Here is a 24,537-nt window from a genome sequence, read left to right as displayed (position 1 = left end):
ATATTTAGGTATCCTTTCCTGATATTGATAGTGATCTGGCTCTCAATCCTCAGTATCGTTTACTTTTTTGTGAGACTTTCGGTGATGGTGAGCGAATACATTGTTGCCAGTGGTGGAGAGCGCAAAACTCTGCTGGCGAAACTCCAGTCGGCCTCAAACTACGAAGATTACGTTGCAAAAGCCAAAGAAATGGATAAACGGCTGGGACTTGACGAGTGGAAAAATAAGGACCGCTCTGCCGGATACGATTGGCGCACTCTCCAACGACTCAATAGAAACCTTAGACATTTGCGCGCTGAAAGAAACTATGAAGAGCTCATGGTCGTGTTGCAGGGTTGTGTGAAATCGAATTTTGCCGGTGTCGAAAACCCCATGCTCTACTCTCAATGTTACTACGGCACAAAGAGACTCATCGAGGAGTACAACTCCGAAGTTCTCAGCTCTATCAACGCGATTATAGATACTGATAAAGTGGCTGCTGATGAGAAACGGATCTTCTTCAGAATCATCTCGAGGAACTACGGAAAGACTGCTCTGGCTCTGAGTGGTGGTGCGTCCTTCTGTTATAACCATTACGGAGTTCTAAAAGCATTGTTGGAGAACGATCTTTTACCAAATATCATGAGTGGAACCTCTGGAGGAGGCATCATTGCTGCTCTGGCTTCCACAAGGACAAACAAGGAACTGCTCACTCTCCTGACTCCGAAATTGGCTCAAAGAATAAATGCAGCAGACGGAAAGAAGTCTTGGGACTGGATCAAGCAATGGTGGACAACGGGTGCACTTTTTGACTCTGTCACTTTGGCACGCAAGGCCCAGTGGTGGACTCTTGGATCCACAACTTTCCGTGAGTCTTTTGAAAGAACAGGGAAAATCCTCAATATTCCAACCACTCCACATGAACCTCACTCTCCAGAGATCTTGTGCAACTACATCACGTCTCCGAACTGTTGTATATGGTCTACGTTGCTGGCATCGGCTGCTGTCCCTGGAGTGTTGAAACCAGTCGTTCTAATGGAGAAAGATCGAAAGACCCATAAAATTCGGCCCTTTTCGTTTGGTAGCAGATGGCAAGACGGATCGTTACGGACAGACATTCCTCTTCAGTCGTTGAATTCCTACTTCAATGTGCAATTCACTATTGTGTCGCAGGTGAACCCCCATGTCTTGCTGTGGTTTTACAAGAATAGAGGAGACATTGGTCGTCCTGTGCCACGTCCACGCGGGAAGAGCTATCGTGGTGGTTTTCTACCGAGCTATTTGGAGAACCTGATCAAGCTGGAGAGCTTGAAATGGCTGAAGATGATTAAGGATTTCCAGATTCTGCCAAACTTCCTGGACAGTGACTGGTCGAGCGTCTTCCTCCAGCGTTTTGACGGAACAATTACCCTTTTCCCGAAAATCAAAGTCAAGGATTATTTTAATCTACTGGGAGATCCAACCGAAGAGCAACTCGCACAGCTTATTTCCAACGCAGAATTGGTCACATATCCGAAATTATTATTTATCAAGCATAGACTTGGTATCGAGCGGGCCATAGAGCGCGGCCGCAAGCTCAATAAGAATACCACAGCCGGGTTCAGCGAGAGCGAGTCCTCGACCGAGGAAGAACTGAATAGCAGCGACTTAGACAGCGAGTATGAGGAAGAGATTTCTATGGGCATGAGACAACGAAGATGATGTTCAGCGCTGATAGATTTTGAAGAGGAACGATTGCTCGCCGAAATCGTCGTACCCTTCTTCTTGGATACAGGTATGTTCTTTCAATCCCAGACCGTCTATTAAGGACCACAAATTTGCGCGTTCTTCCTCGTATCTTTGACGCAATGGAATCTGGATGAGCAGCTGGGCGTTGTTGAGGGCCAGGAACTTTTGCACCATGTTGCGAACCAGTGTTGGATGATCTGCTGAGTAGATTGGGTCGCTCAGAATGATGGTCGGAAACGAATTGTCTGCGAATCCTTGTGGATTCGTCCAGTCCAGGACGCTGCATTGAAGCTTGAGATTGTTGAGTTGCACGTTTTTATCGAGATTGGGCACGATTTCCGGCAGGTCGGTGAGTATCACGTCTGAGTAACCGAGAAGACCACAGGAGATTCCCACGAGTCCCGTTCCTGCTCCCAACTCTAGGATTGGCTCCTTGAGCTTTGGCAGACTGGCTAGCCGTCTCGAAAGCATCAGCGACGAGCCCCAAGTTTTCAGCCCCAGGTTGTCGCTTGTCAGTGCAGGCTCGTACAGGTTGATTGGAGGAAGTCCTGGAACGGTGATATTTCTTGTGAATCCGGGGGCAGCAGTGCGGCCCGATTTCTCGGAGATGATTCCCGATGCGAGAGCCCACACTTTCTCGCGGTGTTCTGGGTCCAACCATTTCAAAGGGGACGAGACGATATTGGTGAGATACGAGACAATGTCTGCTGTTGAAAGCTGGTCCAACTGGCTGATGTTTTGGTAGAATAGCGACGAATATGTTTGCAGCCAAGGAACCGTTTGGGAAAACTCGTCTGGACACTCAGATTTGACTGTGTCCAGCGGCTTGAGACCCGTTTGCTGACCGAAATTGCAAACCTCGTCGTTTTTCAGCAGCTGAAGCACAATCAGCAGAACGGTGAACGGTGGTTTGTATGCCAGCTGCGGCAGGTCCAGCACGTGCAGGCCTGGCGTCTCTGACTCGTCAACGCCCTGGTCGATCACCACCGGCTCGCAATCGGCCGTCTGGCTGGCCGGAGACAGGAAATCAAGCGGGTCGAACGACATGAAGGTGCCGACTAAATTTTTCCAGATATTTATTTAATTTCCAGGCGATTTTTTTATAGTCAATACATGTCTCTTCCCAAAGCGTACCAGCAGAACTTGTCACCGCAGGAAATCAACTTTCTTGCCGAGCAGGAGCTGGTGACCATTATTCCACGGTACGGGATGAACGGTGTGCAGCTGATCGGGGCGAAACTGCCGAAGCTACGTGCGTTGAATCGAGAACAGATCCCCATGTGGCTGGCCACTCTGCTGAAGAAACAGGAGAAATGCAACATTGTGGTGCCGGAGTGGATCTCTGTGGAGTACTTGCGCGCGCGCTACGACGAGGAAATCAAATACCCAACGAAATTCTCCAATCTGCCGTGGCACTGGCTGCCAATAGCGAAAAAGCTGCTGGATTACGCGTCCGACGACTTCATAGACCCGCCGCACGAGATCAGGTCGCTGCTCCAGGACCTTCGTGAGATCCGACTAGTCAAGGCACGAAAGGGTATTCGCGAGCTCAACCACGTGTACATCCAGCTGGACGGGCTGTCGCTGATGGAGATCAACGAGATCAGGCCGTTTATCTTTGAGGTGATGGACCAGCTACGGAAAATGAACGATAGTCTGAAAGTTAAGGCCGAGGAGGAGTCTGCGAGCCAGGCCAACGCGGCTGCCGACCGCGACGACGATAGTGACGACGATATTTATCAAAAGGACTAACAAACGTTCTCAACTACAACCGGTTTCCGGTCTTCTTCTCCAAGGTCGATTCTGAGTTTCCGGTCGAACAACTCGAACAGGAACCCGAAGCACGAACTCGTGATGGCCGAGTCGTAGCGGCCCTTGCTACTCTCGTCACGGACAAACGCGTGCTGGGCGTCGCAGATCTCCATGAACGTCAGCTTGGCCCCGGCCACTCTAAGCTTCAAACGGATCAGGTCTCTGCCTTCTGGAGGCACATGGTTGTCCAGCGTGCCGAAAAACATCACCAGCTCCTGGCGATGCGGGTCCAGCTCCTTGCACACGCGCTCCAGCGAGTCGTCGCCGCCTTTGCCCAAAGACTTGGAGTGGATGTCTGTAGCAAAGAAACACACTGCAGCAGTGATCCGTTGGTCCAGCAAAGCACGGAACGCCAAATGGCCGCCTAAACACATCCCGGTGGCACCAATCTTCCCGTTGAAGGTGTCCAAACTGTATAGATAATCACAGCATAGCTTATTGTCCAGGTCGTAGGAACTGACCGTTTTCTCCACCTTGTACAAATTGCCGTCGTCTGTTCCCTTGGCGTCGTAGTCTAACGGCTGGAAATCGACAAAGTCGTGGTAGATCGATGGGGCAACACAGATGTACCCCTCCGAGGCGATCTTCTTTGCAAATCGTGCAACAGGCCCGGTGACCTGGTAGATTTCGCTGTAAACAACAACTCCGGGGAACTTGGCCTTGGGGTATCCGGGGATCTTTGGATGAAACACAAAGATGCGCATTGACTCGCCAGATGGCGTCTTCACGTCCACAAACGACTCGGTTATCAGCATGGCAACGGCGAACACGAGGTGTAAGGAGTAGTGGTTCCAAGTGATATTATTTATTGACTAGAAAAATAAAGCACCACTATATTTTTTTTCGAAGAAAAATGATGATGGTTGGAATCTCGTCGCTAAGACGACCATTAGCCGCCAGAAGTTTGCTCAGGCTCTCGCGTGCCGCCTCCACGGGACCCGGCACCACGAAAAAACCTACCCCACGGCCGGGAATCGACCGTATTGGTGTTCCCTTCAACCCATACATTCCAATGAGATTCTCCCGTCTGCCTAGTATATTCAGTTCGCCAAAAGTGGTGATCAGAAGCGTGTGGAACCGGCTGCTTCTTTTCGCATACAACCAGATCCAGGTCTACTATTTCAAGAAATCCATGGGAAACAAGTACAAGCCCAACTTCCTCAAGTGGAAAAACGATGCCATCGAGACTTTTGTGCAAGTGAACAAGGGTTTCGCCGAGAGAAAGCTGCCCTCGATCCGTCCGATTGTCTCTGAGTACGTGTATAAATCGTTGGAGGCCAGAACAAACTCACTACCCGCCTCCACCACGATGGGATGGGAGCTTCTCAAGTTCAACTCTGTCCCCAAGGTTGTTACTGTTCACTCGTTCCCGCACGAAGACGGTGTGCCGTTGTTGGTCCAGATCGTGTACAAGTTCGAAACCAAGCAGCAACTGCTTGTGAAAAAGGCCGGCCAGGACGTTCAAACCAGCGTTAAAGACCTTACCGAGTACATGGCTTTTAACATCGACCCGTTCACAGACAAAATCGTGTTGGCCGGATCTGTGTTTGAATCGCCAGTCAGAAAGGGTATCACTCCGAAGGAGGGCCAGGAAAGAGAAGTGATTTTGTCACAAATGAAAATTAACGGCGATATTTATCGTGTCGACCCGACCTTGCAATAATCGACATATTGTATATAGCATTCGCGGCCTGGTCAGTCCAAGATCCTGTTGGCCTGCGCAGGAACCGTGTTTAGATCCAATGTACCTAGACTCTGATTATCCTGAGCCATGTGGAACGTTTCGTCTCCCTCTTGCTCTTCGTCCGAAAGTAGTGCCAGGTTCTCAGTCAGATTGTTGGTATCCTGCTCCATGACCGTTTGGTACGACGGAAGATCGTCCTCGTAGTATGCTAGCGATGATCTCGATGGAACATGGCTCTGGTTACCGTACTCGAACTTCCCGTTGATGCTGATCAGCGGCGGAGCGTCGAACTTGCTCTGTGGCTTCAACAAACTGCTAAGTTGGCCACCAGCACTGTTGGGCTTGATATCTTTCTTGGTGAACATCTGGTTGTCCTCAACATCTGCGGTCTGCAACAGACTATCCAGGTTGTTGAAATTGGCGTCGCTCTTCGCGTTCAGGTTCAACCCGCTGAGATTGGTGGAGATGCTCTGTCCATCAAGCATCGGACTGGATCCAAGAGAAAATGGCGACTGTGAAAGCATGGTAGTCGAGTTGAATGTCGTGGAGAGGTTGTTTGGAACGTTGTATCCGCTCATCATTGGCGACGAAGGAAGCACCACTGCCTCTTCGAAAGTTGGGAGATCTTCGTCAATGTCTTTGTTCTGATCGTCGATCTGCGAAAAGGAGAAGTTATCGTCAGACTTTTGCGGTTCAAACACAGAAGAACGCACAGCATACTCGTAGCTCGGAAGTTGCAAGTTGTCCTGGACACAGAATGGAGAAACAAACACTATTGGTGTGTCGACAATCACTTCAAAGTGATGCATTTTGGGGTCCCCATTGGAATCTTTCTTATCTGAATCTGGTTTGCTGATACGGAAACAAACTTGCAAACGATGCTTGATCGTGATATTGTGAAAATTGGTGTCTGGATAGAAACAGAAGTCGTTGGACCGATCTTCTTCTTTGGAGATAATTTTGGACTGGTTTCCAGTTTTCTTGGGACCAAGAATCGGAGACAGGATTGGAGACTTGGACAGCCAGCCCGAATTCTCCTCTTCATGGTGCTCCGTTGTTCCGTTGGAACTGACCGAAAAAATAGACATCTCGTCATCAACAACAGCACTTTCAGACTCCTGTTCGGTGTAATCAGTGCCGGACTTTGTGAGAGACTCGTGAATCTCGGAAACAAGCTTCGTTTCGTCGTTGGCAACAAATTTCAAAGGACACTGTAATTTCACAGGATTGGTTATGCTGACATCGTCCTGATCGAAAGACGCCGAAGTAGAAGTCGAATCCTTGGACGAGTCCAGAAGCTTGGCCATTCTCTTTGATCCAACGTGCAAATTGTTCAAAGATCCAGACCGACTTCTGGTCTCTGCTTCAGGGTGCTTCCCGTTGTTGTAGCAACAAGTAAGCAGGTTGTCATTGGCACAACCTTTGACAATCTGCGTCTTCAACACATTTGGACTTGTTTTATCCTTCGTTTTAATCTCCATCAATGTGACTTTCCGCTCCTTCACCCCTGATCTATCTGCGGATCCAGACTCGGTCTCGTGCTTTTTGTCTCTGGATATATGCGTAATTTTCTCGACAATGTTGATTTTGACTCTTTTTAAACACAGGTTTTTGATTAAAGGAATAAGTTTCATTTGAAGAACAAATGTGGTGTTCTTCATGTAAGCATCGCTGACCCCACTTCGCGGAGAAAGCTGAATGAATTTCTTGGGTAGCAAAAGTTCGTAGTTGAGCGCATCACTCCAAATTTTGTTCACATAGATGGATTTGTTCAACGTGGAAGTGGCATCGGATGGAGGCAACCTGACAACAGGAAGTTCATGCAAAAACTCGTAAATCGGATTAGACGATGACTTATGAGCCGTCACGGTATTTGCTGACGAAACAGACGACGACCTGCGCTTGCCCAATTTTTTGAAAATGCTTTTGGAGCCAACGCTGTTTCCTGTCTTTATGTTACTTCCAACCATGTCAACATCCTCATAAGCATGGTGAGGCGAAACTGACAGCAATGCTGTTGGAGGTGGGGGGATCGTTGGAATGTATTGTGCGGACTCAAGTTGAAGACTGAAATTGTGGCCTATGGATGCCAACGGCGTGCGAACGGTTTCCGGAGTGTTTAAGGGATACACCACAGGAAGCAGGAACACGTAGTACCCCGGGTTGAAGTTTCTGGGGTCTGCATCAACAGAGGAGAAAAGGTCTTCGTGTTTCGCAATATCTTTTCCGTTTTCAATTTCGTTGATGTAGTCTTTCGGATTTAGAGGTTCAAAGTAGCGTAACTCCTGCGTTTGTGTAGGCGATGTGTAGATTTCGGCTGAGTTTTTCGTGGACGAGGTGAACTGGGACTCGGCGTCTTGGACAAGGTCGAAGTTGAGCTCGTCCACATTTTCTTGCTCATTATCAGAACTTTTGAATGGAATAAAGCAATCGGGATTGCGCAAGTCCAACTCCCAATCGATATTCTTGGACACTTTGTACTTTTCTTTAAAGGACACTTTCGGCCGACCTTTGGCATCGTCAATGTAAATGCCCGATACCCAATTAGTTGTGGCATCGGCAAAATAACGTGCCCGAGCAACGGGTGTTAACGATTGGACTTTCGAAAGTCTGATGATAACCACAAACGTGTGATTTGCCACGTTATGCTGCGTAGGTTTGTGAGGACGGCCATCAGACAGCGGCGTCGCGCCTCTTGAGTCTTCTTGGTCGGAGTCTTCCTCGTCGGCATCACCTTCTTCATCGGCAGGATCTTCTGCCTGCTGGTCTCTTTTCTTGGCCGGATTGTACGGTAAGAACAAGATTTGTCCGGTACCAGATAAGAAGGCTTGTACCGACTTCGGGGCTGATGAGTTGAAGATTTTGAGGGCCGACTTACCGACTTTAGATCCGTGCTTGAACTTGATTGCGCTGCCGCTGAGTCCATGCTGGATTAGGTAGTTTGTGAGGGCCTCATTGTACGGGCGAAGATCAAGGCCTGCAAAATCGACCGATTCGGCAGCCAGATCATCGTTGCTTGTGGTGAAGGAGTGGACATCCATGCTGCTGTGGGATGAATATAACGATGGGTTGCCTGGACTTGTTCCTGTCAGTGACTGAAGCCTCTGTTTAAGCAAGGTGATCGAACCCGAACGCGACGAACGCGGGCCCAAACTGGCCATGGATTTCACCCCCGTGCTGGTCTGAGACGCTAAGTCCCCCAGCGAAGAGCTGTTTTTCGAATAGTCCTGAACAATATTAAGAGGCATCAATAGGCAAACTTACAAACCAAGCGATGAGATTATTGGTGATGTATAGTATTTTGCCCTTTGGCCTTACACAAATTTCAAGGGATGCGGAGATCAATTAACTATCAAATTAATTTGACACCTTTTTTTTACCACTTTCCTTGTCTCGTAAGTTTCCTGTTTAGTGCTGATAATCCACATGACATTGTCCGCAAATAAAATATTAGCTGGGATCCGTCTTGTTGTTGTGCCGAGGGCTCGGTCTCAGGTGGATCGGGCAAGAGTGTCTATTTGGAAAGATCAAGGAGCAACCGTGGACTCGTTTCTTAAAGACCCACGGTCTGTCGTTGTGGTTACCAAGAAACTGACTAAAGATAAGGTTGAGAGCAGTATCAAGCGCGAATTGAAAGATGCGGTTGTTGTGCGGCCAGAATGGGTAATTGACTCACTCGTGAAGCAAACTGTGTTACCATTCGATGGGTATCAGTATGTTTTCGAAACAAATCAAAAACCATCGCCTAAATCAGCAAAGACTGTGAAGCCGGTCAAATTTTACAGAGGTGACAAGCGATTGTTGGAGATGCTCCAAATGGGGGTGCGTATCAACAAGCAAGATATGAATCTGTCCGCCTCGAACGCCAAGATTATTAAGCAATTCGAGGAGATCATCCGGATCTATGAAACAATGAGGTACTTCCATAAATCGTACGAATTCAAAATCAAAAACTACAGGATCGCAATCAGCGCCATCGAGAGTCTAGACCATCCGATTACAAGTGCGTCAGATCTGAGCCAATTTGGTCTGGACCGTGGTAGCATATCCAAACACATTGAGGAGATTATCCGAACAGGCACATTTGCAAAACTGGAAACACTTAGAAAACAGGAACAGAATGACGAGAGGTATCAGTTGATGACACTGTTTAAGGGAATTCATGGAGTTGGAGATAAAACGGCATACCGGTTTGTGAAGGCCGGATATAAAAAAATACAGGATATCGTCCAGGACGAACAGATGTATGCAAGTCTCACCGAGGCTCAAAAGCTTGGCATTACATACTATGATGATTGGAACGAAAGAATCCCTCGAGAAGAGGTGGAGCAACACTACGAGTTCATCAAAGATGAGGCGGCTAAATTGGATGGCAATTTGAGAGTTGCATTAATGGGGTCTTATCGTCGTGGATCACCAGATAGTGGGGACATCGATTTGATGGTTTATCAAGAAGGCGTTGACGATCCCAAAGAAGTGCAACAATCACTGTTCAAATTAGCAAGTGCACTGGCCAAAAGCGGATTTATTGTTTGTTCCCTTACAGATATCCTTCCAGATATGCAGAAGTTCAATGGAGGATGCAAGTTACCTGGGAAGCAAAAGTGTCGAAGACTGGATTTCATCGGACTCCCGTACTCTCAACTCGGTTCTGCCACAATTTATTTTGTTGGAAATGACATATTTAACCGGTGCTTGCGGCTGCTTGCTCAAATGAAAGGGTACCACTTGAACCAGAAAGGTTTGTTTTCCGCCGATGGAAAGCAATTGATTGAAAGCTTTGACGAAAAAGAAATTCTGCGCACTCTGGGACTTGATTGGGTCGACTACGTGCATCGCAACATATAGTTTCGAAACCTGAAACCATCTGAAACCGTCTGCAACCAAAAAATTTTCAAGGCGCGTGCGGCTCACAAAGGCCGGTTTCAAATTTTTTGCAACCAGGCATAAAAATCGGAATGCTGTCATCTTTAGATTAAAACGGCACTCAAATCCCACTATTGCCCGTCCTACTTGGTGCTCTCCAATATTAGAAGCATCATTTCCTTTCTTTTATCAGACGCAGTTTTGTCTCGAGAGACTACTGTTGAGAACTGGGCTGCCCCCGCAATCTTGACAAAAAAAATCTCGATCCGTTCCAATATACCCTTATAGATGAGTGACAAAAGCAATTCGAAGCCGCCAGCCCTTGATCTGGGCAAGCATCATAAATCCGACTTTGAAAGCATCGCTTACAAGATTGTCTCACCAGGTCTCCCGCCTCTAAGCGATAAAAACAGAACAGCTGTGCGTCAGAGTAAATCCATAGAGGCCCAGCAAAAACGATTAATTAGCGAGCGTACGCAAAGTACCACGCCGACAGAGCCCTCAAGATCCCCTAGAGAAGGCTTGGGGAAAAGTCTCCCTCGTTTACGTCGAGCCAGGGTCCCGCCTCCTTTGGACGTGACAAACCATGGATCATGGAGATACGGATCGGCAATGCGTTCCGCTCCTTTGAGGGGACACAGAATGGTTGCCAGACCGTACCCTGTGCCACAGATGGTTTACATGCCGCCGGCTGTTCCCTACTACGTTCCTCCTGTTGCGCCCCGCTTTCACCAAGTTAATATTCACAAGGGCCATTACGTGGTATCCCAACAGCCAGCTAGTCCGGATGAGGCCGAGCCCGAAAACGAGAATGATGTTTGCGAAAAGTCCAACGAGACGTCTTTCGACGACGACGTGGAAAGCTGCGCCATTGAAGATGGCGCCGTTGCCAGTCCACCAGTGCACGACAAAGAGCCTCCTGTTTCACTTGTCTCTGGTGAATTGAGACTTGGAACAGAAATCTACACCTACCAGCTCCCACTGCATCAAGAACACAAAGATTCCAAAGACCAATGGCTCAGGCTTTGCGGTACTATCTTTGACGACTATATTGCGAGGACTGAATATTCATGATTATGTAAACCTTTAAAAAGATTGGATAAAAATTCGCAGAATCCAAATCTTTAGATCCTACACAGTAATTATATGACATGTTCGTTTCAACAGCTTTCGCACGACAGGTTTGCCGTGTTGCAACAGTTGATCTGAGGAAAACTGTTTTCCTGGCTGGCCGATGTTTCTCCAACGTCCAGTCTGACGGTTTGGCAAAGAAGGTCTTTGACGACCCTGACACATGGAAACAATATAGAGACTCCCGTCCGTCGCTTCCGTTTGGATTCCATAACTACACGTCGGGTAGTGTGGGAATGTTCATGAACCCATACTTGAAACGTCCGTCTGGGTTGTTGGAGTTTTGCAAAGAATCTCTTCTCCGAGCTCGGCAACTTACAGTCTCCATCATCGCTGACGACTCTGCCGCTGGACTTCGTCAATATATCAAAAATCTCGACAGACTCAGCGACATTTTGTGTCGGGTGATCGATCTGTGCGAATTCGTGCGTGTTGCCCACCCCAACAAGGCCTTTGTCAACGCTGCTACCGAATGTCACAAAGAAATGTTTAGATTCATGAACGAGTTGAATACGTCTGAGGAGATGTATTTAAAGCTCGAGCGCGTTCTCACAGACCCTGAACTCCGCAAAGACCTCACGCTTGAGGAGCTCAGTGTTGGAAAGCTTTTATATGCAGATTTCCAGAAAGCTGGCCTCGGATTAGCAGGAGAAGGTAAGTCGACCTATGTCGAACTCAGTCAGCACATTGCAGAGACAGGCCAGCAGTTTTCTGACGACGTGTACGAGGTCGAGGAAAACGAGGTTCTTATTCCCAAATCTCTCGTCAACAAGGGAGACTTGGGCCCAGGCCTTGAGAGTTACCTTCACGTGACTAACAAGGGCGTGCTCGTGCCTCTGTTTGGCCATGTTCCAATGGAGATTCTGCGCACTTGTCCAAACAGGGAGATCAGACGCCGTATCTGGACCGCAATGCACACCGCCAAGCCGGTCCAAGTTAAGAGATTGAGCCATTTGATTATTTATCGTCGTTTGTTGGCTGCCCAGTTCCAGTACAACAGTTTTGGCGAGTACCAGCTCAGCGACAAAATGGCAAAGAGTCCTGAGAATGTGCGTCGGTTTTTGGAGAAGTTGTCTGTGGAGGTGAAGCCCGAAGTGGAGGCTGAGTTGAGAGTGTTGGGGAAGGCTGTCAATTTGGAAGAAAATTTAATCAAGGAGATACGGCCTTGGGACAGAGAATTCCTGTCAGCATTGTACTTAAGCCGTCAGAAAAGCTCCACCACAGAAGATATTAGTGCATACTTCTCGCTGGGAACTGTTGTTCAAGGACTGTCTGATTTGTTCAAGAGTATCTACGGCATCGAGCTGCGTCCAGCAAAAGTGCAGCCAGGAGAAATTTGGGAGTCCACGGTGCGGAAATTTGAGGCCGTCAGCGAGGAAGAAGGGGTCGTTGGAATCATTTACATGGACTTGTTCTACAGAAGCAACAAGACCTTAAACCCTGCCCACTTCACCATCTGTTGCTCGCGGAAAATATACCCTGAGGAGATGGACGTTAACGACGAGTTCAACCTGAAACTGCAGACTGTGCAGACCACTCAGCATGGAAATGACACCTTCCAATTGCCGGTCATTTCGCTCGTTTGCAACTTCCAGGCCGAACGTGTTGAAGGAGGCGAGACGAAGTGTCTGTTGTCGCTGTCGCAGGTGGAAACGCTTTTCCACGAGATGGGCCACGCCATGCATTCTATGCTCGGTCGTACTAACCTTCAGAACGTGAGCGGAACGCGTTGTCCAACCGATTTCGTCGAGCTTCCCTCCATTCTGATGGAGTTCTTTGCTAGAGACGAAAGAGTGCTGTTGTCATTTGCTCGTCACCACAAAACCGGAGAGCCACTCCCATTGGCTCTTCTGCGTCACCACCAGGCAGATCACTCCTTCCTGGACAAGTGCGAGACTTTCAGCCAGATAAAGATGGCCTTCTTGGACCAAGAACTGCACGGCAAGATCGACTTCGACATCGATCCTGTTGCGTGCTACCAACAAGTGGAGCACCACTTCGAGGTTTTCGAGGACGACGTTTCGTCGTGGGTGGCTAAGTTCGGCCACCTGTACTCGTACGGGGCGATGTACTACTCCTATTTATTCGACCGGGTGATAGCCACGCGCATTTGGGAGCATCTCTTCTCCAAAGACCCGTACTCCAGAGTGAACGGCGACAAGTTCAAGAACCTGGTTTTAAGTTGGGGAGGCTCGCGTGATCCGTGGGAGCTCGTTGCCGACGTGCTGGAACAGCCAGAGCTGCGCAAGGGCGACGTTGCCGCCATGGAGCAGCTGAGCCGTGTTGCGTCGATCGACGCGACGTCGTCCTCGTCCTGATCTGAGATAGAAAAGTGTCGAAAATTACTGTATATTTTTATGAGTGAAACCATTAAAGTAACGATCAAGTAAGTTGGGCGACTTATAACGAGACTAACAGCCAGATCTTCTGGAGACAAGAAGTACGAGGTGGATTTGTCCGCTTCGGCAACCATTGCCGAGGTGAAGGAGCAACTGGCCGAGCAAACAGAGATTCCTGCTGATAGACAAAGACTCATCTATTCCGGTAAGGTTCTGAAGGATGCCGACACGGTGGGCTCGTACAAGATCCAGGACGGCCACACGATCCATTTGGTGAAAGGTGCGGCAAAAAGTGGCAGTGCTGCTCCGGAGTCCTCATCGTCCTCGAGTGGCCAGGCGGGGGCAAATACAGACGCCAGCATTCCGCAAAACATTTCCGCTGGCCAAGGAGCCTTCAACCCGCTAGCCGGGCTAACTGGAGCACGGTACGCAGGTATGAACGTTCCTATGCCGTCCATGGAATCGCTTGGGTTCGGGGCCGATGGAATGCAACTTCCGGACGAAAATCAGATGGAGCAAATGATGGAGAACCCAATGTTTCAGGAGAGTATGCGTGCGATGCTTTCTGATCCCCAAATGTTGGATTTCTTGATCCAACAGTCGCCTCAGCTTAGCGCGATGGGTCCTGCTGCCAGAGAGATGTTGCAGAGTGACTATTTCCGCAACATGTTGACCAATCCTCAGATGATGAGAGGCATGATGCAGATGCAGAGAGGAATGGGTGGAGGTGCTGCTCCAGGCTCGCCATTCCCGGCTCCTGGTGCTGCTGGAACGCAGACTGAGACTTCTGGCTCCGGTTCGGGTGCTGCGTCCGGCGCTGCTTCTGGCTCAGATACCGCATCCACTCCTGGAGCCGGTGCGGCCAATCCTTTCGCAGCCCTGTTGGGTGGCAACATGGGAGCAGGATTAGGAGGTTTGGGCGGATTTGGCGGTCTTGGAGGTTTGGGCGGTCTACCAAACTTCTCCGCTGCTGCTCAGGACACCCGTCCGCCGGAAGAGGTGTTTGAGACGCAGCTGCGTCAATTAAACGACATGGGCTTTTTCGATTTCGATACCAACGTTCGTGCACTCAGAAGAAGCGGGGGGTCTGTTGAAGGCGCTATCGAGGCCTTGCTCAGTGGTAATATATAGTGGGATTGGACTTGCAAAGTGTATCTATAAGAGACTACGGTCGATGGTCATCATTATACGGTGTGAGGAGTAAATATTTCATCATAATTAATGAACACTGTATTTAGTGCGAACCGGGGGTTTTTCGTGTGTGGGGACGCAGAGGAGGCCTACGACGCAGGGCGATTGGTGACGAACGGGTTCGACCAGCTGGAACCAACGGAAGAGGTGCAGTTTGCCGTAGAAAATGTGCCCAAGCAGAAAGAGTCCGCTCGCGAGCGGAAACGACGCGAGCGTCAGAACCACAAGCAGAAGCACAAACAGAGACAGAGTCCACGCACACAGTGGTCGTCTGTGGTCCAGGAACTATGTTCGGGCGAGAACAAGGTGCTCAAGTACCACGACATCACGGTTTATCAGGAAGATGTTCTTAACTTGCGCGACGACGAATGGTTGAACGACAACAACATCGCATTTATCTACGAATACATCACACACACGCACATCGAGCCGACTTTGAAGAGACGGCTCAAGTTTGCAAACAAGCAGATGGTCACAGATAGCATCATTCTGCTGATGCCGACGTTTGTGTTTCTGTTAGCACACCATCCGGAGCCAGAGCAACTGAAAGGGGTTTTGCCCGGGATCGAGAAGGCCAAGTTTGTGTTTATGCCATTGAACGACAACGAGGATCTGGGCGTGGCGGAAGGAGGATACCATTGGTCGTTGGTTGTTCTGAACGTTGACGAGAAGATCGCTTTGGTTTACGACTCTATGGAGTCTGCGAACGAAACAGAAACAAAGAACCTGATCGACAAAGTGAACAAGTACTACGGGACCAAGTTCCGGATTGTTGTGGACTCGCACACGCCGCAACAAAACAACGGATCGGACTGTGGAATCAGTGTAGCTGCGTTCACTGCTATTTTGGTGGCACGACTGCTGAACGTGGAGGAAAAACACAGAATCAACATGAGTCTGGAAAACGTACAGTTCAGCGCATTAGACGCGCGCTTGTTTGTTTTGAAATGTATGAAGCGGCTCATTGAGGAGTCGAGCGACTGATATAGGAACCTGCATAGAATTATAATTCACTAGATGATGGAAAAAAAACATTTAATTTGATTTATTTATTTATCTATTCCTCTAATGACATATGTTCCTGTCGGATACTCCTCGCCGCCGTTTCCGGCACTTCTATGGCCACTCAAGAACCAACAGCTCTACTACACCTCGGACGTGGTCAGGTTCGGCGTTTATTGGACCATCATCTGGATGACGGGGTTCTATGGCTCAGCAGCACTCATAGCCACATTCACATACTACAAGAACAATCCATCGGGGAAAAAGAAGATCATGCCATTCTTGATCATTGGATCAGTATATGTCGTCGTGGGAGTGATACAAGCGGTGTTAACAGGAGCGCTGATCGGAGTGCTTATTGCAGAAATCTACAAAAGTGCCCAGCTCGGAATGAGTCCATGGATGCCCTTCATCTACGCTGTGATTGTCGTTCTGTTTAACATAACTACCTCCTATTCCCTAACAAGCGTGCTCCTATAAGCTCTGAGCATCGAAACAATACATTTTAACCTCGCCGTCCTCCAGTCCGCACACAAACCTCGAGTCGCCAAGCGCAACACAACTAATAGGCGAGCTCGAGCCAGCAAACGTGTGCATACACTTTCCTGTTTGCAAGTCCCAAACTTTGATAAGCTTGTCATGCGCCCCACTCACAATACGGAAAGTATCTGCTGCAATGGACCAGACTCCTTCGATGTGGCCGAACTGGGTACGCACACATTTTCCAGATTTCAGGTCCCATAATTTGATCGTATTATCCAAAGAGGCCGTCAGAAGATGGGTTGGATAATCCGGGTTGTCGAACTTCTGGTCCTCCTCGCTCTGCTCCTGCTGCTCGCCACAGTTGTCTCCTTCGTCGGTGAGCTTGTCGTCAAAATCAGTCACTATAGCATCTTTTAATGAAAATGGAACAACGCATTGAACCTGTCCAATATGCCCGTTGTTCTCCACTCCGCCAAACACCTTGATGCACTCGTTCGTGTTCAAGTCCCACATCCGCACTGTGGCATCGTCAGACGAACTGAACAACGTGTTGCTCTTTGGATGGATCTTTACACACGTAACCCAGTCAGTATGGCCCCGCAATGTGTAGCATGTCCGTGTCTCCACGTGCCAGACCTTGACCGTGTTGTCGGCCGAGCCAGAAACAATCAGCTTCTCGTGGAAATCCACACTCACAACGCCTTCTTCGTGGCCCGTGTAAGTGGAAATACACTGACCGGTACGGTAGTTCCAAACCTTGATCGTAGAGTCCAGTCCACCAGTGATCAGCTTCTGGTCGTCAAATGCCAAAGTACGCACACCTCTGGTGTGTCCGGTCAGCGTGCGGATCAGCTTGCCGGTCTCGACGTTCCAGATCTTGATGGTCTTGTCGTAAGAACCAGTCATTAGCAAATTGTTGTTATCGTACTGACAACAAAGCACACCATCCATGTGGCCTTCGAACCGCTTGATCTTGTACAAACCCTTTCTCCAGTTGCGCTCGACTGTGAATCTCTCAGAATAAACAGCCTTCCATGGCCGTTTCTTGTTGGTCTTTGGACGCTTGGCCTCTTGCTTGGCCTCGATCAAAGGAGGCTGGTGGCCCTCAACGGCAGAATCACTCTCAATTTCGTCGAATTTCCGTCTTCTGCTGCTCTCCTGCAGCTTCTTGACAGCCATAAGGGGCAACCCCCATCCGCATTGTGGGCACTTGCGGTCGATGTGCTGCTCGCACATATATCTCCACACTCTGTCGTCGTCGGCGAGCTGTTTCCACTTTGTGGACACCTGTGCCGCATTGCACAGACTCTGGCAATCAAGATAACATAGAATTTTAAGGGATATCTCACTTGGCAGCGTTTCTATGAAATCGATCTTGATCAGCTGAGACACCTCTTGAGAAATGAAGGACAACTGCGGGAAGCAACACTGGCTTAAAAGACCTTGCAAAATCAGGGTGCGATGTTGGGTAGGCGCGGCACTGAAAATGGACCAGACGTGTGTGATAGCTTCCTTATCGCGCCGGGGAAGCTTCTCGAGCTCTGTCTGGATCTCACGCATCTTTGTCTCGTCAGTACGCTTATCGCAACGCACCTTGGGGTTATGTCTGTAACAGAACCGCTTGTTGGTGTAGTCTTGGTCTTGTAAATGAGTGGCAAGAAACGGTTTCACCACAGATTGCGATGTGGTGGGTTCGTCTTGAACTGTGCTTGATTCTTCGATTGACTCCTCTTCGATAGCTCCAGACTTCAAACTGCCGTTGAGAACCAGATCAAGCTTGGTCGGGGCCGGAGTATTGCACGCCTTCTGAAGTACGCTCATGTCAGACATAATAATACAAGGATATGTTTATGTGCAAAAATTGTGGCGCAAAATTATGCGATAGAGAGGTTACTTAAAACGTAAAACTTTTTTATGTTTTTTTTTGTCAACCTTTCGATTTCCGGGCTATGTATTAAGTAAAAATTACGTAAAATTGTATAAGACCAGAGCAGGCTACCATTTTTCCTGCGGATCCGCTTTGAATTTCTCGTAATCGGACCAGTTGAATATGCTGAGTTCTGTTTCGTTAGCGATGTCGTAGTTCGTTAGCTTTTTGGTGTCGTCTTTGAGGTCCAGCACCCAGTCCTCGTCATGTTCCATATTGATCACGAGATTCATGGTTTTGCTTCCGTGGGCATGCGTGTATATCTTGAGGGTGTCGTAATTGACATTTCTGTACGCCCTCAGTGCACCGGTGGTGTTGATCGTGTTAATGATCATGTCAAAGAGCTGTCTTGGCGTGGTATTGACCAGATCCACGTGTGGAAACACATGGTTTTTGACGTTTCTGTACGGAAAAGACTTGATGATTCGAACAGTGAGCACGGAGTCGGTCACTAAATGTTAGTATGGAGACTGATGTACCACTTACAAGGACGAGCCGTCGACGTTAAAGGTTCTTCTAAATCAAATTCACTCATATAAAAATGTTCAAAAAATATTCCAGAAAATCTAATCTAGCTCTGGAATTTTTGTACGGTGATAAATTTTGGAATCTTCTCCTCCAGCCAAAGAAGACATTTCTGGAGAGCACTCAATCAGACCAGTCTCGGCAACGTACTCGACCCAATGGTCTTGTAGCTCCTTCAACTTGTCCGGCTTCTGCTCAGACAAATCGTGGATCTCGCCCGGATCGGCAAGCAGGTCAAATAGCTGCCATCTGTTCGGACCCAATGGAGCTGGAACATACAGGGCCTTGTACTTGCCCTTCCGAATAGCTTGTTGTCCAAACAGTTCCCATCCGTGAACTGTCTCCTCGTCGTGGATCTTGGAACCGCCTTTCAAATAAGACACCCAAGACTTTCCTCGAGGAACGTGCACCTTACGGCCATGGAACTCGGCTCCCGGATGCTCAACACCGGCCAATTCCAAAACCGTAGGCAGAATATCCATCACCGTGGAGAACTCGTCACTGACTGTTCCAGCAGGCAGTCCCACCTTTGGGTACCGAACAATCAATGGACACCTAATACCTCCCTCCGAGGCCCACATCTTGAACATGTACGACGGAGCAGTAGCAGCCTGTGCCCATTGGTCAGAGTACCAGATGAAAGAGTTCTTTTTTCCAAGGTTCTCGTAAGAGTTGTCGTAGTACGTCTTGATGGATTGCTCGACTCTCTCGACCCACAACGGCATGGCTTCCAATTGCATACCTTCAGCACCATTGTCGGACATGAACAGCACAAAAGTGTTATCCAGCTCGCCTGTTTTCTCCAACTGGTCAACCAGTCTACCAACGTTGGTGTCAAGGACTTCCACCATGGCGGCGTAGATCTCCATAATACGGGACTCGTACCGCTTCTCCTCGTCAGTCAGGTCTTTCCAAGCCTTGTCACGAGAAGTCTCGACCTGGTGTGGCTCAATTCCATCGGGAATAATCCCCAGCTCCAGGGCCCGCTTCAGCCGCTCGCGGCGCAAAACCGCTGGTCCGTGATCGTACTTGCCTCTATATTTAGCAATGATTTCTGGAGGAGCCTGGTACGGCCAGTGTGGAGCAGTATATGTCATGCTTCCAAAAAAAGGTCTACCAGCTCTTTGCTCACTCTGCAAGAACTCCAATGCCTTGTCAGTGTAAACAGTAGTGCTGTAAAAATCTTCAGGGAAATCGTCAGGGTTTAGTTCCTTGTCGTCTTCGACATACAATGACCGCATAAAACTGATAGGGGTTCCTCCGGCTTTGTCCCTAGGAAAATACTTGAAATGGTTACCTGCACCAGGAAGCAAGGTGAATGACTTCTCAAACCCTCTTTCGACAGGCCAATGTGGCTTATCTAGACCCAGATGCCATTTTCCAGAAATAAACGTGTAATAGCCAGCGTCTTTTAATATCTCAGGTAAAGCCGCAACCCGATCGTTCAAGTACCCTTCATAGCCGGGTTTACCACCGAACGTATCGGGAAAGTCTCTGGCGAATTCAGCCATTTGGCCAAGCCCGGCTAGATGGTTATCAGTACCCGAAAATAGCATTGATCTCGTTGGGGAGCATGCCGACGCCGTGTGGAACTGCGTAAATCTTGAACCTCCCAATGCAAGCTTATGTAGGTTCGGGGTTGAAATTTCACCCCCGAATGGGCTTAGATCAGTGAATCCAAGGTCGTCTGCGACGATAATGAGGAAGTTTGGTTTAGATGACATCTTGTGTGTCCATTTCCCGGATACTCGCTACCTTAAATACTCATGTAGCCACACTGTCCAGATACATTAGTGATGTTCACGTGACCATACGGTTCTCCAGATTTCGCGTGGTAAACAAAAAAAGTTCGGCTTGAGGCTGTGCAGAATTTGGGTTAATGCGTAAATTAATTTCGCATGCGATTTTAGCCCGAGGCTCAGCATTGTTCAAGAGTGGGCCTTCGGCTTTCATAATAACCTATTCCGTCAGGCTGTTTATATTTAAACTTACTCTTGCTGGAAATTATATAAACCCCAATAGATTTCCTTCTTGTGCATCAATCAATGGTCCACTTTACCACAGACCCAACACAGATAGCTTCTGTCTACGCTTCCGCAGCCTCCGTCTTCGAATCAGCCACTTCGGTTCTTGCCACAGCAACAGCCGAGGTTTCTACCAGAAGTCTGGCTGGTGTGGCTCAAGCTGCCCAGGTTACCATGTCCTACTACTCGATCGCCGAGCTGGCCGCAACTGCCACCGATCCAGGTGTTGCTTCCAGCGCATCAGCAGAGCTGGTCGTCGCATCCTCCGCTCTCGCAAATTATATTCAGCATAATGAAAATTATGGAGGTAACGCACCGTCGCTCGGTGGTAACGCCGCATTGCTCGCTGTGATGAGTCTATTTCTTGGCTTTTTGGTTGTTGTTGGAATCATTTACAGAAACTGGTGGTTCCTTGTCACGTTCTCTTGCGGTATTATTCTAGAAATTTTGGGTTACGTCGGTAGAATTTGGTCTTCCAAAAACATCGACTCGTTCAATGGATATGTGGTTCAATTGGTCTGTCTGACTCTGGCACCGTGCTTCATCATGGCGGGAATTTATTACACTATTGCCGAGTTATCCGTTATAATGGGGGAACAATACTCACTTCTGAAACCGATGCAATATTCGCTCATGTTTGTTTTATTTGATCTTATTTCTATTATTCTGCAAGGTGCAGGAGGTGCAATTGCTTCCTCGTCTCTGTCGGAATATGAGAGCGTGCAAGGCGGAGCAAACGTCATGATTGGAGGTCTGGCATTCCAAGTCTTCTCTATCGGTCTGTTCCAGATGTTCTGGTATTACTTTTTGTTCAGATGCTACAAAACTTACAAGCAATACGGAGACTCCAGATTTGATGCTCGGTTTTCCAGGGTTAGACACGGAAAGCTGTTTGTGCCATACCTGTTCGCAATTTCGCTTTCTGTCCTTTTGGTTTTCGTGCGTTCAATTTACAGACTGATCGAACTTGCAGAAGGTTTTTCCAGTCACTTAGCCACAACTGAAATTTATTTTTTTATTTTGGAGGCACTTATGATGAGCTTGGCAATTTTGATTATGCTCGTTATCTATCCGGGATTTGTTTACGGCCGCAACTTGAACATTCCGGTCGACAAGAGATTGTCAACCACGTTCTCGTTCAAGCGTCCGCAACCATACTACGGAGAGTACGCTCAACCAGAGTCCAAAGCAGAAAACATTTGAGTTTCAGCTAAGAGGCGCTGCGGCTTCGGGAGCTTTTTACGGATACGAGTTAGATTAATTCCGAAATGCAGTAACCTTTATTGTTTTAACTGACGTAATTTTTTAATCAACTGCATCTCTATCCACGTTTTCAATTGCCGCATGCTTGGCTCGGAACTTTAAACAAGGCTGGGGTAAGCCGAGCCGAACATGAGTACGAGTTGCCATGGATTTAATTTGATTCGATATTTAATCACCAAGATCTCGTCGATACCGGAATAAAATATTTTACTAAAAAACTAATGACGTAAACCAAATGGGCACCTCTATACGAGACCAATCTGGTGGGCCATTTGGGGTATCATAGTAAGTTCTACATACCATCACGAAAACGTTACCGTAATCCCCTGGAATTTATCGGGGCTCCTTTCAGAATAATTATCAGTAGCAATATGACAGAATTGACCGTTGTGAACGCGACGCGAAATCGCCAAGAAGCAGCGAAAAGGGTACAGTTTGACAAAGATTTTTTCTTACGCGCGCGCGGCGCGCACCCTGCAGAAACAAACAGAAAGCCAAGTTCAAGCTTACTTGGCTATCTAAAGTGAACGTGTGACCAGATAGCTCGCTACACGGATCATGTTGGAACACCAAATAACTTAGGTTGATTAGCCCCTGCTAATTTATTTACCCCACGTAGTTACGCGTCCCGTAGAAAAAATTCCCGTGCCCAAATTACACAGGAGTCGCGCGCACTCCTGTGAAGGAGAAATTTTTGTGCCACATACCTGAACAAGGGGGAACACACATTTATAAGAATCGTTATTTCCTTATTCCAATTAATCTGTTGTTGCCTGCCAGATTGTTGGAAGAGCAGTGTTCAGCGTGGTCAAGTCGTTTTGTTTTTCATCTAGTCCAATTGTCTCTCTTTTCATTCTAATCTATTCAAGCTCAATTCAAGGGGGAAACAAAGACTTCGCCTACTCTCTTTGCCTTTAATTGATATCATTTTTTGGACAGGTTTGACATCTATGCTACACAGCGTATTTCGCAATTCGACCAGCAACTAATTCATACTCAAGGTTTGAAACCAGATACGTCACATTTCAAGATCAATTTTTCAATCATCGTTCAGCAGGTCTGATCTATAAGAGGAGCCAGTTCCCTTCATCAATTCATAGCAATAATCTACCATGCGAGAAAAAGCATACGGTCCTCCAAGAAGATCCCACAACCAAGTGTACCCTCCAAGGCTCGAGGCCATCGAGAACCGCAGAAACAGAGTCGTGGTCAACGAGTATTTGTCCACCATCACGGCTCATCTGCAAACCCTCGAAAACAGCTCCCAGGCCAGCGCAGCCATGATTGACCTCCAACCAGAGGTTAAGTGGTTCATGAGACCTTACCTGGTCAACTTCATAATACAAATGCATGCTTCGCTAAAACTCAAACCCCAGACCCTGTTTTTGTGCTGGAACATTATAGACAGGTACTGCGCCAAACGGATTGCGTTTAAGCAGCACTACCAGCTCATCGGATGCACTTCTCTGTGGATTGCGGCCAAGTACGAGGACAAGAAATCCAGAGTGCCAACCGTGACCGAGTTGAGTCTCATGTGTTCCAACGTTTATGACGAAAGCATGTTCAAAGAAATGGAAATCCACATTCTCAGCACTCTGGGTTGGTCCATCGGCCACACTTCGCTTGAAGACATTTTGCAATTGTCTATCAAATCCTGCGACCACGACGGTAAAGAAAGATTGAACAAGCCTCTGGATCAATACAGATCAAACTTGCCAACAGTGAGCGCAATCCTGGCTATCAGCAGATACTTGTGTGAGCTATCGCTGTACGAGAGAGAGTATCTTAACCACAAGGCCTCTTTGGTTGGTATCACTGCCCACCTGATGGCCTGTTCCATGCTGAAGCTGGAAACCGGATCTATGTGGTTGGAAGGTGTCTATCAAAAATACCAACATCAAAAGTATTTATTGAAAAACAGACAGCTCCCAACCCCAGTGACCCCATCCAAGAGCTTCAAATACTTTAATGACGACATGAGCGACATCAATGAAATGGAAACGGATCAATTAGAACGTCTTGGCCGTGCCCAATCCGTGAATAGCATCAATAACGCATACGGTCCATTCATCAACGGATTCGAAGGATTAGAAACGGTGTCTGAGGTTCGCCAAATCTCGCTCATGCTTCTCAAGTCGCTACTAAACCCACCAGAGGTTCTTATCGAGAAGTACTCACAGCTCGGCGTCATCACTGTTATTAAAAACTTCGTCAGCGAAAGCCACCTTGAATACCTACAACACAGCAAAGACCTGGACGATATCGAAAACCTGTCGCCAGTGACTACTGACGAGCTGTCTAATGTGCTACTGAACCTTGAGCATTACCCCGAGCTTGCGCAACTTCCGCGTCCTTCGCAATTTGCCCAGATCTACCGTTCTCCATCGCTCAACAAATCTGGCTCGTCCCCGTTCAACTCACCTTCCAAGTTCTCGTACAGTTCTATCTCATCGCAGACAACATATGACTCAACCTACGAGGATTTGGCGCAACGAAAAATGCATTACCAAGCTGCCGCAATGCCGAGATATCCTGATTCGTCGCCCGTTCTCAACACCCCTAACTAACTGCACTAGTAATATA

At 48.1% G+C, this 24,537-nt stretch overlaps 19 protein-coding genes across 19 annotated transcripts; 12 read left to right on the top strand and 7 right to left on the bottom strand.

Moving 5' to 3' along the window:
- Nucleotides 1-84: 84 nt before the first annotated feature.
- OGAPHI_006161 (uncharacterized protein) lies at nucleotides 85-1,680 on the top strand (the record flags this gene model as incomplete). The annotated part of the gene is made up of 1 exon (XM_046207421.1): nucleotides 85-1,680. The coding sequence occupies one exon, from the start codon at nucleotides 85-87 to the stop codon at nucleotides 1,678-1,680; it is 1,596 nt and encodes a 531-aa protein (XP_046059086.1).
- Nucleotides 1,681-1,683: 3 nt separating this feature from the next.
- On the bottom strand, nucleotides 1,684-2,900 carry OGAPHI_006160 (uncharacterized protein; the record flags this gene model as incomplete). The annotated part of the gene is made up of 2 exons (XM_046207420.1): nucleotides 1,684-2,716; nucleotides 2,821-2,900. The coding sequence occupies 2 exons, from the start codon at nucleotides 2,898-2,900 to the stop codon at nucleotides 1,684-1,686; spliced, it is 1,113 nt and encodes a 370-aa protein (XP_046059085.1).
- OGAPHI_006159 (uncharacterized protein) lies at nucleotides 2,821-3,459 on the top strand (the record flags this gene model as incomplete). The annotated part of the gene is made up of 1 exon (XM_046207419.1): nucleotides 2,821-3,459. The coding sequence occupies one exon, from the start codon at nucleotides 2,821-2,823 to the stop codon at nucleotides 3,457-3,459; it is 639 nt and encodes a 212-aa protein (XP_046059084.1).
- Nucleotides 3,456-4,274, bottom strand: OGAPHI_006158 (uncharacterized protein; the record flags this gene model as incomplete). Its single annotated transcript, XM_046207418.1, has 1 exon — nucleotides 3,456-4,274. One exon carries the CDS (start codon nucleotides 4,272-4,274, stop codon nucleotides 3,456-3,458), a length of 819 nt encoding a protein of 272 aa, XP_046059083.1.
- A 98-nt stretch (nucleotides 4,275-4,372) lies between these two features.
- Nucleotides 4,373-5,182, top strand: OGAPHI_006157 (uncharacterized protein; the record flags this gene model as incomplete). The annotated part of the gene is made up of 1 exon (XM_046207416.1): nucleotides 4,373-5,182. The coding sequence occupies one exon, from the start codon at nucleotides 4,373-4,375 to the stop codon at nucleotides 5,180-5,182; it is 810 nt and encodes a 269-aa protein (XP_046059082.1).
- A 32-nt stretch (nucleotides 5,183-5,214) lies between these two features.
- OGAPHI_006155 (uncharacterized protein) lies at nucleotides 5,215-8,451 on the bottom strand (the record flags this gene model as incomplete). Its single annotated transcript, XM_046207414.1, has 1 exon — nucleotides 5,215-8,451. One exon carries the CDS (start codon nucleotides 8,449-8,451, stop codon nucleotides 5,215-5,217), a length of 3,237 nt encoding a protein of 1,078 aa, XP_046059080.1.
- OGAPHI_006156 (uncharacterized protein) lies at nucleotides 5,468-5,851 on the top strand (the record flags this gene model as incomplete). Its single annotated transcript, XM_046207415.1, has 1 exon — nucleotides 5,468-5,851. One exon carries the CDS (start codon nucleotides 5,468-5,470, stop codon nucleotides 5,849-5,851), a length of 384 nt encoding a protein of 127 aa, XP_046059081.1.
- Nucleotides 8,452-8,629: 178 nt separating the features above from the next.
- OGAPHI_006154 (uncharacterized protein) lies at nucleotides 8,630-10,051 on the top strand (the record flags this gene model as incomplete). The annotated part of the gene is made up of 1 exon (XM_046207413.1): nucleotides 8,630-10,051. One exon carries the CDS (start codon nucleotides 8,630-8,632, stop codon nucleotides 10,049-10,051), a length of 1,422 nt encoding a protein of 473 aa, XP_046059079.1.
- Nucleotides 10,052-10,357: 306 nt separating this feature from the next.
- OGAPHI_006153 (uncharacterized protein) lies at nucleotides 10,358-11,143 on the top strand (the record flags this gene model as incomplete). The annotated part of the gene is made up of 1 exon (XM_046207412.1): nucleotides 10,358-11,143. One exon carries the CDS (start codon nucleotides 10,358-10,360, stop codon nucleotides 11,141-11,143), a length of 786 nt encoding a protein of 261 aa, XP_046059078.1.
- Nucleotides 11,144-11,220: 77 nt separating this feature from the next.
- OGAPHI_006152 (uncharacterized protein) lies at nucleotides 11,221-13,518 on the top strand (the record flags this gene model as incomplete). Its single annotated transcript, XM_046207411.1, has 1 exon — nucleotides 11,221-13,518. One exon carries the CDS (start codon nucleotides 11,221-11,223, stop codon nucleotides 13,516-13,518), a length of 2,298 nt encoding a protein of 765 aa, XP_046059077.1.
- A 39-nt stretch (nucleotides 13,519-13,557) lies between these two features.
- On the top strand, nucleotides 13,558-15,714 carry OGAPHI_006150 (uncharacterized protein; the record flags this gene model as incomplete). Its single annotated transcript, XM_046207409.1, has 3 exons — nucleotides 13,558-13,575; nucleotides 13,639-14,659; nucleotides 14,813-15,714. 3 exons carry the CDS (start codon nucleotides 13,558-13,560, stop codon nucleotides 15,712-15,714), a joined length of 1,941 nt encoding a protein of 646 aa, XP_046059075.1.
- OGAPHI_006151 (uncharacterized protein) lies at nucleotides 14,220-14,755 on the bottom strand (the record flags this gene model as incomplete). Its single annotated transcript, XM_046207410.1, has 2 exons — nucleotides 14,220-14,490; nucleotides 14,709-14,755. 2 exons carry the CDS (start codon nucleotides 14,753-14,755, stop codon nucleotides 14,220-14,222), a joined length of 318 nt encoding a protein of 105 aa, XP_046059076.1.
- A 492-nt stretch (nucleotides 15,715-16,206) lies between the features above and the next one.
- OGAPHI_006148 (uncharacterized protein) lies at nucleotides 16,207-18,045 on the bottom strand (the record flags this gene model as incomplete). Its single annotated transcript, XM_046207407.1, has 1 exon — nucleotides 16,207-18,045. One exon carries the CDS (start codon nucleotides 18,043-18,045, stop codon nucleotides 16,207-16,209), a length of 1,839 nt encoding a protein of 612 aa, XP_046059073.1.
- OGAPHI_006149 (uncharacterized protein) lies at nucleotides 16,666-17,124 on the top strand (the record flags this gene model as incomplete). Its single annotated transcript, XM_046207408.1, has 1 exon — nucleotides 16,666-17,124. One exon carries the CDS (start codon nucleotides 16,666-16,668, stop codon nucleotides 17,122-17,124), a length of 459 nt encoding a protein of 152 aa, XP_046059074.1.
- Nucleotides 18,046-18,210: 165 nt separating the features above from the next.
- OGAPHI_006146 (uncharacterized protein) lies at nucleotides 18,211-18,677 on the bottom strand (the record flags this gene model as incomplete). The annotated part of the gene is made up of 2 exons (XM_046207404.1): nucleotides 18,211-18,544; nucleotides 18,625-18,677. The coding sequence occupies 2 exons, from the start codon at nucleotides 18,675-18,677 to the stop codon at nucleotides 18,211-18,213; spliced, it is 387 nt and encodes a 128-aa protein (XP_046059071.1).
- On the top strand, nucleotides 18,349-18,597 carry OGAPHI_006147 (uncharacterized protein; the record flags this gene model as incomplete). Its single annotated transcript, XM_046207405.1, has 1 exon — nucleotides 18,349-18,597. The coding sequence occupies one exon, from the start codon at nucleotides 18,349-18,351 to the stop codon at nucleotides 18,595-18,597; it is 249 nt and encodes an 82-aa protein (XP_046059072.1).
- A 31-nt stretch (nucleotides 18,678-18,708) lies between the features above and the next one.
- OGAPHI_006145 (uncharacterized protein) lies at nucleotides 18,709-20,391 on the bottom strand (the record flags this gene model as incomplete). Its single annotated transcript, XM_046207403.1, has 1 exon — nucleotides 18,709-20,391. The coding sequence occupies one exon, from the start codon at nucleotides 20,389-20,391 to the stop codon at nucleotides 18,709-18,711; it is 1,683 nt and encodes a 560-aa protein (XP_046059070.1).
- A 321-nt stretch (nucleotides 20,392-20,712) lies between these two features.
- Nucleotides 20,713-21,894, top strand: OGAPHI_006144 (uncharacterized protein; the record flags this gene model as incomplete). The annotated part of the gene is made up of 1 exon (XM_046207402.1): nucleotides 20,713-21,894. The coding sequence occupies one exon, from the start codon at nucleotides 20,713-20,715 to the stop codon at nucleotides 21,892-21,894; it is 1,182 nt and encodes a 393-aa protein (XP_046059069.1).
- Nucleotides 21,895-23,066: 1,172 nt separating this feature from the next.
- Nucleotides 23,067-24,521, top strand: OGAPHI_006143 (uncharacterized protein; the record flags this gene model as incomplete). The annotated part of the gene is made up of 1 exon (XM_046207401.1): nucleotides 23,067-24,521. The coding sequence occupies one exon, from the start codon at nucleotides 23,067-23,069 to the stop codon at nucleotides 24,519-24,521; it is 1,455 nt and encodes a 484-aa protein (XP_046059068.1).
- Between the last annotated feature and the right edge of the window lie 16 nt (nucleotides 24,522-24,537).

This window comes from Ogataea philodendri (assembly GCF_020536065.1).
Source record: "Ogataea philodendri strain CBS6075 chromosome Unknown scaffold5, whole genome shotgun sequence".
NCBI classification, from domain to species: Eukaryota; Fungi; Ascomycota; class Pichiomycetes; order Pichiales; family Pichiaceae; genus Ogataea; species Ogataea philodendri.
The sequence above is the reverse complement of the archived record's forward strand: the minus strand, read 5'-3'. Positions and strand labels throughout refer to the sequence as shown.